Consider the following 12,100-nt stretch of genomic DNA (forward strand, 5'->3'; position numbering starts at 1 on the left):
ATGCTCTGCAGGACAAATATATCTATTTATTAGACAACTGAATCAAAAGTGTCAAAACTTGAACAAAAGTTTTCGCAGCTTTGTTCTTCCTCTTTTAACTTGGTCGATGAATTGTAGGAAAACACTCCCTAAGTCTTGGATCATTTCAGGTAAAATCTATTATTATCAGGAGGGTAAAGAGGATTAACTGTTTTCTTTACTTGTTTTGGTAGAATGGGACCCATTCCATCATTTAAATAAGTGTCTGTTTGAAATATTTCCAAATTTCTAATAGAGGCAAATGATTTATTCAAATGAACCTATGATTTCTATAATTTCAACTACGGTTTCTGTTTTAATCCTCAACGCAATGGTGTTGAGATACAATGTGATGAGCTTGTCAGCTTAACCGATCAAGCAAACGTTTGGGTAAACTTCTTTCCATATACCCTGGTAAAAGTTACTGGCCCGCGTCTTTAGGAACAGCAGGACATATTTCAGGTAGTACTGGTCAGGCATGAAAATAGCTGGTCTCGGGCCAAGGGGTAAGCGTGAATTTCGCACGCTGGTGATAAGCTTCTTTTGAATGCTTGATATCGATTAAAATGAACACGTCATACAAATCACTTATCAGTTTGTTAAGGTAGTAGTCTATGCGCCTCGAAAGTGAAAGATTTAAACTTTTTCCCATCCTTTCCTGAATGGAATATCAACCGTGGTTCGACAATGATCTCATAGCACTCCTAAAAGACAAGAAACCGCATACAACGATTATACACGTTTCAACTCCGCGACTGCCTGTAGTCACTTTTCTGCATTGCGGAAAGATTTTAAAAGTTAAAATGATTGGAACTAATTTGGGATAATTTGACTTTCCTATTTTTTCCAAAAAGTGTTAGATGCCGTACAACTGAATGTTGCAATATTGCAAATCACTCATAAAAAGTGTGTAATATAAGAAGAAAAGCAGATGATATTACATTAAATCTTGTAGATTAAATCGACATTACTTCACTATCCAATTATCCCAAATTAGTTCCAATCGTGTTACTTCAAAATGTGACAAATATGCTGAATATATCGAGAACATTGAATCCACATCTGTATCTAGCCCCAAAATCTTCTGGAACGTTTTCAAAACAAAACGTTCGTTTACATCTATACTAAGTCATATGAAACATTGTGACGAAGAATCGACTGATCAGATAGAAATACTCGAAATGTCCAATGACTTCTTTTACAGCGTCTTTACATCATCCGAATCCGAAAACCTTCCAGATCTGACCTACTTTACCTAAGATATTTTGTCTGACCTTTACGTTACGGTTGACACAGTTAAAATCATCTGGATAATATTAATGTACAGAAAGCCTGTGGGCCGGACAACGTATCCAGTCTCCTTTCACGAACTGTGGCGAAAAATTGGCAATATCACTAACCATGATTTTTGATATCTCCCTGTCCTCTGGTGTTTTTTCATCTCATTTTAAAACAGTAAACGTCATCCCACTTTCTAAGAAAGGCGGTTGTCATGATATAAAGAACTAGCGCCCGATATCTCTTCTTTCACTAATTAGCAAGACATTTAAAAAATCTCTATATACAAAACTCCTTGAGCATGTCAAGAGTTATCTTATCTCTGAGCAGCACAGTTTACAGATCCACCGTTTCTAACCTCATTTCATACGTTAACCACTTGTCTAAAGCCTTAGACTTGAGCAACAAGTGGACTCGACTTATTTAGATCCCAGCAAGGCCTTCGACTTTGTGTCTCACGAATTTTTAATTCACAAAATGAAATATTACGGATCTTCAGGCTCACTGCTAATCTTATTGAAATCCTGTCTCTCAGGTAGATCCCAAAGAGTAGTTAAGAATGGTAAACAATCTTCCTGGAAGCCTGTTCTCTCTGGCGTTCCCCAGGGCTCATTTTTTGGCCCTCTTCTGCTGTTATCTCTCATTCAACCCTATCTATATACGCAGATGACACAAACTTTTTAAATGTCCGGACTCAGTTGATGACTGTAAATTCCTTCAGCAAGATTTATACAATATCTCAAATGTGTGTATCAGATGGAAACTGAATGTTAATGTTTCTAAATACTGTATCATGTCATTTACAAGCAAAAGAAACAAAATAGTCTCTGATTATTCACTTAATGGCTCTGTGCTGCAACGGGTGTTTTCAGTCGAAGATCTAGGTATAACCCTGACATCCTATTTAAATTTCAAAACCCACATCGATTCCATCGTCAAAATTATACAAAATGCTGGGTTTTCTAAAGCGCATTTGTAATTTTTTCACAATATACAAGCTCTGCGGACTTTGTACATTTCCTTAATTCGTTCAGATTTTGAATTCGCCTCTCCTGTCTGGTCTCCGAACAAAAATTGTCTCGATTAAGAAAATGGAAGCTGTTCAGATGAAGTTTATCAAATATCTCTGTTTCAAACAAAATATTCCCTATGCATCAGGACAATATGAACAGGCACGTAAATATTTTCACCTTCCCCAGCTTTACTCTCGTCGCAAGGCCGCTGATCTTACCTGGTTACACAAGTATGTCTATCCCGAGGTTGATTAACCCTATCTTGTTGAACAGATAAATTACAACTTTCCAATGAGGACACTTCGTCACTGTGAAACTTTTAAACCCGCGAAATCTCGCCTCAATGTTAGGAAGTTTTCCTTTCTTCCAAGATGAATGTTTTTTATAATGATCGTGTATGTAAATATTAATTTGTTGATATCTTCCAATAGGTCTGTCTTTCGTTAGACCGTCAAGGATATTATTTGTACAGATAATTTTCGTGTGTATGTTGTATGCTTGTCTCAGATTTATATCTTAGCTCTTATTGTCAGACCTGTAAGTGGGCCTTTAGCCTGCTGGTTCTGAATGAATGAAAAATGAAACTTTCGTCCATTCTCTTGCGAAATCAACAAAAAAAGTTGGGATCGATGAGCAAAGTTTGGAACTAGCGAAATAAATTATCCAAAATTTTTGATATTTGAAATTCAAAATGGCCGCCATTTCTGTTTTAACTCTATGCAAAAAAAAAACAAAAAAAACCCCAAAAAACAACAAACAAACCAAATTTTGGATTTTGAAAATTACGACGATGAAAGTTTAAAGGCAGCCAGCTGCTTTAAAATGAGTCCCACATGTTTTAGGTCGGAAAATAAACGTAGAAATTTGAGAGTCCAACTGTCTGTCCCCGAGGCGCGTTCTACCCTTATTACAGTGAGTTATTAGGACACATTAAGTAATCCAGTAATTATTTATTTTGCTGGCTTTTCCAAAATCTAATAATACTCAGACTGCAGCGAAGATTTTGAATATTTGCATATTTCCTTGATTAACCAAACCGATGTTCCAGCAGAATAATCTTAAATCGGTTAAGCACAAGAGTTAAAGATTGAAGACAGAGAAAAATTATAAAAGTCTATGATTTTTTTATTAAGGTCTTTAAAATAAATTACAATCTCTATAGTGGGAGGGTACAAACATGTCTATTACAAAATCTACAATTCAATGAATCGATAAATGTCAGTCAATAAATCTCAGACACTATATGCACATAAAAAATAATAGAATAAGATTTCCAACAACAAGTAATAAATCCACTGTGGTTTTAGGAATAAGTTTTTAGAATACCATCCTATTTCCTGTTATGTAAAGTCAATATTGTTTTTTACTGCTATATGATATCCTCTTTTTCGATATCTTTTGTAATAACCTTCGAAAATCAAAAGATTTGTTTCTGATTTTCATGATTTGTCAGATAAATATAACATTTGGCAATCAACATTATGAAAATGACAAATGTGGATAGGTTCTTATCTCCAACTAGTATTTGTCTGTCACTAGGAAAAACATTAAGACCAATGTTTACTACGATATGAGTAAAACCTTCGTAAAGCTCCATTATAAACTCACAATCACAGAAAATCTGTAATAATGTTTCAACTTACTTTTTACATAAAAAAGTACATTTACTTGAAGGAACCGTTAATGGTGTCATTTTAAACAAAGTCTTAAATAAGACAGATTTACATGACGTTCAACTCAGTTCTCAATCTCGTAGGAATATAGACACCTGCAAGTACAATTGTAAACTGTGCAACGTCAGATACGTAAGTTGTACCACTGCCTTTTCAAAAGTTTAATTTAATCTTTTTTTGCTGTATACATTGTCCCTAATTATGGGAATTTTACAATGTTACAATGCTTACTTTTAAAATGGGAGCTAAAACTTCCAATTTTATTCATTTAAATTTTGAGCACCAATTAAAATAGACTGTTTATTTCACCGAGTGCTACGATTCTGCTTATCGGCAATACTTGATCGAATCAATAATTAAAACTTTCGATTATACTAATTTAAACACTAAAATATAAGAACCCTTACAGGATATTTCAAATTAAAGTATGACTTTGAAGAGAATACATTTAATTTATATCACACATTTGTTTCTCTTAACCAAGGGTTGCTTTATTGGTCAGAAGGATTGCTATCATGTTGTCTTGGTGCAGCAGCCAGCAACTGAATGGTGACTCCATCGCTTATTTTATTGTACTACGAAAAACGAAACAGTACTATATGATAAGCATAGTTAAAGCAATGAAGTGAATTATTTGAATGGTGGAGACGCTGTCATACGGCTGATGACACAAAGTTCAATAAAACAGTTGCGCCAAATTTTGACTATGTTTCATAGACATACACAAAAAATATTTTCTTACCTTAATTAATTCTATAGGACCATCTTTACTGCGTTTCCTTTCGCACCACTAGAAGAGATAAGACAATAATTTTCCATCAGCTGAAGAACATTATGCAACCGACATTACACACAACGATACTTCAATACATTCCTTGTAGACTTTTCAAAGTAAGGAGTTTTATAATGGGTATGAACAAAACAGTTGCAATGCACGAAGCGTCACAATAAATTTGGGTAGTGCCAGCAACTTTTCAAGTCGTAATCACATTGTGCGTCCCGACAAAATGTATTGATGTAAGTAATAATTGAACAAAATAACCTGCTTCTTCATACAGTTCCGACACTTCTTCGTAAGTACTGCAATCATAAGTATAGATAAAAGCAAAACGACGGTGGCGGACGTGATAATCGCAGTTTTTATATCGAAATGCCATCCTAGTAAAGTAAATAAAATTATATTCTTTAGACATGGTTCAAGTCGATGATTGTGTAAAATAATTTCAGCAACCGATAACGCATTTATATTACAATTTGTGGTAAACTCCTCGACTGAGATGTTCGAAGTACTATCTTGTGCCGTCTTCACTGGAATATGTAAATAGCGTGGCATCTAAACTCGTAAAAGGTGAACTCTCCCTATTGTGCTTTTTACATGCGTTGAGTCAACACGATCGACAGTACTTTTCTCCCAAAAGCACCGATAGGATGGTTTATTCAGAAGTTAAGGCGAAGTTTCTATAAGTCTTAAAAAACTGTGCTTATTCAAAACCAAGCAGTTTTAGTGATCCCGATTAAGATGCCGTTGCCATGCTGACCAATTTCTGGTCAAAAACTGTGTACTTGTTCAAAAGTTTAATAAAAATGTAATGTGTTCAATTGTTGGGTTTAAGAAGACTATTATGTGGAGAAACGTATTTCTGATACTAAATAAAGCTGTGCTTATGCTCCTACTGAGCATTCAAAACAGAATTGCCATTTTGACTAAAGATTTGTTATAAACGGTAAATATTATTCTAAGAGAAAACATCTTTGGATGTTTATGGACATTTAAGACGTACTTGAGAGTAAAGCATACATTATATCAATGATATGAAACGTTAAAGTTGCTCGATGTTTGGCTATTTTTCACGTTTTTCCCGAAATAAAATGACAATTTTAGGTCTAATTTTATTACTGTGCACTGAGGGGTTTCAAACACAAAATAATCTTATCTTATATAATATAGCATAATAACATATAATATAATATAATATAATATAATAAAAGTAATATAATATAATATAATATAATATAATATAATATAATATAATATAATATAATATAATATAATATAATATAATATGATATAATATGATATGATATGATATGATATGATATGATATGATATGATATGATATAATATAATAACATATAATAACATATAATATAATATAATATAATATAATATAATATAATATAATATAATATAATATAATATAATATAATATAATATAATATAAATTAAATTAATATGATATGGGCCGCGTCGAGCAACTCATGGTATGGATGGCACAGCTTATTATATACAATAACACGAAATTACATGAATAAAAATAATCACTCAATGACAATATTAATAAAATGTATCCAGCAGAACTAAAAGAAAATGATGCAAATTGTGGTATACAAAAAAAGTTTGGTATTGGGTTGTACCATTATTTGATAGGGGGCTGGTATTAGCTTTAGTGTAGGATGATAGGACTAAATACTAAGGGACTCACATTTTTCAATTTTTAGATGTGTCAATGTAATAGATCCATACAGTTATACAGAATTTTAATTAAATGTGACCAATTTTGATAAGTGTGAACATTTTTATAGTGTTTATAAAAAGTTTTCGTGCTCCCATCATAATTACTTGAAGATGACATTTGACCTTCATAAATAACATAATAGCAAATCTTATATAGAAACACACCTAAGCAATATTAAATAATGAATGAAAGCTTTCTACACGTTTCAAACTTTTTTGAGTGTATGAAAAAAATAATAAGGCAATACGGATAACTACATTTTCCAAAAGGGGGTAGCCCATGAAATTAAAGAGGCAAAACACCTACAACATTCACTTGCCACAACGACATCATACTTAACAACACAATTTCATTTACTTCAACAAGAATAAAGAACTTAACAAAAACACTTTTTTTATAAAATAAATCTGTAATTTTATTGCTGTCATGTTAACACAAAATAATTAATGGACACATATCCCTATACCTTTACGAAGTGGTAACCACAGTGAGATCATGACCTCAAACACTATACAGTTCTTTCTTAAATTTATTGACAAAAGATGCCCATCATTATTACACATTCCTTAAGCAGATGTCAAGATACTTTTATGTTTAGCAGATAAATGGTATGTGTTACATGTGCAGATCCACAAGATTAAAATAGTGCACTCAGGAATTACTTTAGTATAAATAACTGATTGGAAATATTCTACCATATGTGATAGGACTATTGAAAGAGATAGATTGAAGATATACTACAAAGAGCCAGAGATTAAATTAAGATATTTTACACAGAGTGAGATGATGTGAAGATATTTGACCAAGTGTGAGGGTCTGCCATGTGTGGTATGAACTGAAGATATTTGAGAACAGTTCATGGAAGTTGATATTAAAATTTTATAAATCAAGCCTATGGAAATGGTTCAAAGGAACATTTTAAAGTGTCGGGTCAAGTCAATAAAGGAAATGCATTTCATTGAGAAGGGACATCATGCGACATAGGTGTGATATCTTCACTCTCTTCCAGAATTACTATAAATGACTGAGTACTAGAAGCTGTTAAACACTAAACTTTAATTTGAAATTTTCCTTGAATGGTGACCTTAAAAATTGAAGTATGTGATCATGTAAATCTTTCTTTCTTGCTGCACTCAAACCTGCCGCTGGTAATCTATCAGGGAGACAATCATCAGGAGGCCATGATTTACTGGGGAGAAGCAAACTGATTCTTTCTTCCTCACCACTAACACTTTTCTTTACACACACTGCCCAAACATCTGCCTTTACGAATCTACAAAAGTGATACTTTCTGATACCTTTGAGTGGACGAATAAATGAAGATAAATAACTGTCCCGTGAAAACCAATGTACAATCTCCTCACAAGTTGTGGAATTACTATGCATTTGTACCTTTTTGATCCGAGCGCTAGCATTAACAAGATCACCTAGCTGTTCAGGTAGGTCAACATCTGACCTAAGATAAAACTGACACATCTTACCAAAACATGCATCACCAACGCATTTTGTATGACCAGGCTCCTTAAAACCCTATAGCAGCACAATGGTTAAGCATGGGAAATATGTATGCCCAAAACACCTACTTACTGATAAAATTTTGACATGATACCTGTGGGGTTATGAGGTATCATCAAGTTGGTGTTGTCGCAAGCAGTCAAAATATATATTTGACAGACCAAAAAATATGCTAATTATATGCATATTATATGCAAATTATCCAATATGGCCGCCATACAAACCCAATTTTTGAAAAAAATACCATTATTTCACTATTATCCAAATCAATTCCTCATCAAATTTGCTTGATGATGAAATATGTGTACTTCAATGGATTACCAGAAAAAAATTCCATTAGAAAATAGTGAAAAATGAAAAAGTTACAGTTGATTGAACAAGTTGCGTGATAACCTGTATGCATACAACTGCTAGGCAAGGCAGGTCAACTGAAGACTGATTTTGATTGGTCATAATTTATTTCATGTTCCATGGTGTTCTTTATGAATTTTTATCATATAGCTCTGAACAAATACCAATATTCTTACCAATAATTATTCTCATTTTGATTATTTACATGCAAATTATATGTAAATCTTCCTTATATATGCAAGATATGAGGACCAAGATAATATATCCCAGGGACGGGGTAGACCGAACAGGGTTTCGGTTTTCATGAAAGCAAACTTTCAAAATTGGCACTTGTCAAACTCAAACAGGTAAATGAAGACTGCATACTTGTTATGTGCTGATATTTTTCCATATCTATGACCTCTGTGTGATCCTACATCCTGGTATTATTTGTTGGTTTGCATCATTCAATATTCAGAAATTCTCATTTCAGTAGAGGAGAAAAATGAATCGTTTTGCTTCTAGCATGAGAGCTAGACTACACATGTAGAAATGTTCAGCTTTGCTGGTGTAGTTTCAAATCAGTAGACTCAAACCACCAACAATATCAGGATGTAGGGTCACAATGGGATCACATGTGTTACCTACAATGACTGAAGACTTCAAAATTCCCCGGCCCAAGCATGTCAGCTAACAATCTTGCAAACATATCAATACACACAGTCACTATATGTATGAGTGAAACCAAACCTTTTTATTTCACCATACAAGTATAATATGTGTACATCACACTTGAATGAATTCTGAACAAATTCTGAACACAGGAAATAAAGCTTTACAACACTTCCTTGTAATTCTTCCCTTAGGATATGATAGTCTCTAACTAAAAATTGCAAGCGACAAACATAGCCGTGACAACACATTGGAATTTATTTTTCCGCATAGATAACATTTTAGTTGATAATGAACACATACATTTTCTCACTCTATCTTGTTCCAGTTTCAGCATGAAATATTTCTTAAGAGTAAATGGCAGTGCTTACAATGACCTGAACTTTGGTCACATACTATGGCAATGCTAGTTCTGTCAATGATTTCATGTACAAATATGGTACATGATTGTATCTTTGCAACCAGATTAAAACAGTACTTATCCAACTTTATATTGATAATACAAATGTAAATTCTTATTCACAATTGAAAGTGAACACTGAAACAGAATGATGTAAATGATAACAAATGCAAATGAGAACATAACAGTAAATGAAAGCACATACATCAGTCCTTGCTAAAGATTCAGAAAACTGTAACTTTTACATCCACATTTCTATCTCAAGTTCAGAAACTTGTCAGAAAGAATGGACAAAGCCGTATTGCAGACATTGCTCATGTTGCTCAGTTTGCTACACTACAAATGAATTACCCTAGACTAATATATACATATAACCTTGAACTGATGAAATAAAAACTCACCACATGACTGGCAGTAAATTGGAATTTCAAAAAAACCCCAAAATTTCAAAAGTCTACTTGAGTCTCGTCACATTCTGCAAATCAACTATGACCTTACACCAGATGAATGTACAATGAAGTTTTAACTTATATGAAAATATATTTCATTCCATGACTTCTCATTTGTAAGTCAACTTGAGTAACGTCACATCCTGATGGTGGAACTATGACCTTGCACAGATGAATTATACAATGAAGTTTGAAGTTATATGAAAATATATTTCATTCCATGACCTCTCATTTGTAAGTCAACTTGAGTCATGTCACATCATGACAGATGAACAATGACCTTACACCAGATGAATTATACAATGAAGTTTGAAATTACATCAAAATACATTTCATAAATTTTGCCTTTATGATTTGTTAGTCAGCCTGGCTCAATCATGTCAATCTAATGAGCAGCAGAAAAAGGTGCGGCATAACAGCAGGTGAGTTTTACAATGAAGTTTGAAACTATCAAAATATATTTGTTTCGTAAGTAAGTTTGACTTGTATCATACAATGAAGTTTGCAACTATATCAAAATGTATCACTGCATGAAAACCCAATAATACTTACTGTATTAACATGGATTATTGCCTGTATTTTATCTGAAGAGTGCATATATAGATGAATACAGTCAAGAATCCATTTTTTGTATTCAGCAAGCTTGTATTCATGTGGATTCATGTGAATTCACGAGTATTATTATATAATACAGGCAACTCATTAATGTGAATTTAACTGAATTATTGGGTTTTCATGCAGTGTATTTGTTACGTAATTCAGTTTGACTTGTATCATACAATGAAGTTTGAAACTATATCAAAATATATTTGTTTCGTAAGTCAGTTTGACTTTTATCATACAATGAAGTCTGAAACTATATCAAAATGTATTTTGTGATTTGTAAGTCAACTTGACTCATATCATACGATGAAGTTTGAAACTATATCAAAATATATAATAGGTATCACATCAACCACCTACAGCACATCTGAACATGGACGCAAGTACAGGGATGGGTAAAATCACACTTTTAAATTTATATTGTACTTTCTGAATCACCCCCTGATCTGATTGTCTCTTATTATTGATTGAAAGGCACAGTAGCTGTAACTTTTGATTTAGTCCTATATTAGAAGGCCGATAAACTTGTACCATTCATCAGGTGTAAGGTCTGTCCAGCTTCCATCAGGTTCCCCATAACTTGGCCGGGTTTGCACATGGTGATGAGCATAGATATTTGTGTACTCACAAATCTGGCCCATCAATTCCAATGTAAAGAATAACTTTAAAAAATCGATAGCATGTGTCAGATGATGGATTCCCTGTCTGGTAAGCTGCCGTAGATTGATCCCCACAGACTTAGGTCTAAATCTGAAGGCAGGGTGGACCATGGCCGGAATGTCCATATCCTAGATACACTCTGGAAATTTGAAAAGATTAGGAAAGAAATGATCAGAAAAGAAATAATAAAATGGATGATATCGAACACTACAACATCAAACTGATAGACAATTTTGTGTTCTATTATTATGCGAATATCTGCCCCACAGTGAATTTCTGTAATCGCCTATTGAGATTCTCGGGTCTTTTATTTCAATTTGTAAACAGCGGTACAACTTCCGGGTTTGCCGTTTATTGATCGAGTGCAGATGTAACCAGCACCAGTCTGGAATTTGCCAGTAACTAGTAAAAACTTACGACGCGGACGACTGTTTCTCTGAAATTTGAACGAAACGACCCAAAAAGCAATAGGCTGCCAACCTCAATACATTTTGTCAGTGACCTTCAAACCTCAATGTGATATCGCGACGGATCGCCATGTGCCCATGTTGTTTACATCACGTACGTACATGTACCTCGTCTGTGGTACGGCGGGGAGACGTAAAAGCGGATTTAAAAAAACATACCAAGCTCACTAAATACTCCAAACAGTAAAATATCCTTCAAAACGGTAAATTATAGTGAACAGGCCGATCACAATTCATGTACTCATCATAAGCGGAATCGCTTGCTAATGCAGCAGTGAACACAAAATGGCGTCACACAAATTGACCTTTCTGTTACGCTGACCTGCGAACTGTCAGTTCAGTAACGGCTTTGAAAACTTCGCAAAATCCTATAGAAATTACAAAACGCCAATAAAAGTCGCCAAATATAATGAGATCATAATATTTTGAAACAACGTGCGTTTTTAGAATTTGACATTTCATGTTTTTTTCAACCGCAAATGCAGTTTTTTCCAAAATGTCCGTTA

General features: G+C 33.7%; 1 protein-coding gene across 1 annotated transcript in view; it reads right to left on the reverse strand.

Annotated features, from left to right (window-relative positions):
* Positions 1–3,447: 3,447 nt before the first annotated feature.
* The window catches only part of LOC139126347 (uncharacterized), a 66,146-nt gene continuing 57,493 nt past the window's right edge, over positions 3,448–12,100 (reverse strand). Inside the window, exons 10-12 of the mRNA XM_070692416.1 lie at positions 5,025–5,140; positions 4,725–4,772; positions 3,448–4,557 (exon numbers count right to left, since the gene is read on the reverse strand). Coding sequence (XP_070548517.1) covers positions 4,474–4,557; positions 4,725–4,772; positions 5,025–5,140 — 248 coding nt within the window. The 3' untranslated portion in view covers positions 3,448–4,473. The remainder of the gene's footprint in view (positions 4,558–4,724; positions 4,773–5,024; positions 5,141–12,100) is intronic.

Source organism: Ptychodera flava (assembly GCF_041260155.1).
Source record: "Ptychodera flava strain L36383 chromosome 3 unlocalized genomic scaffold, AS_Pfla_20210202 Scaffold_27__1_contigs__length_13241970_pilon, whole genome shotgun sequence".
NCBI classification, from domain to species: domain Eukaryota; kingdom Metazoa; phylum Hemichordata; class Enteropneusta; family Ptychoderidae; genus Ptychodera; species Ptychodera flava.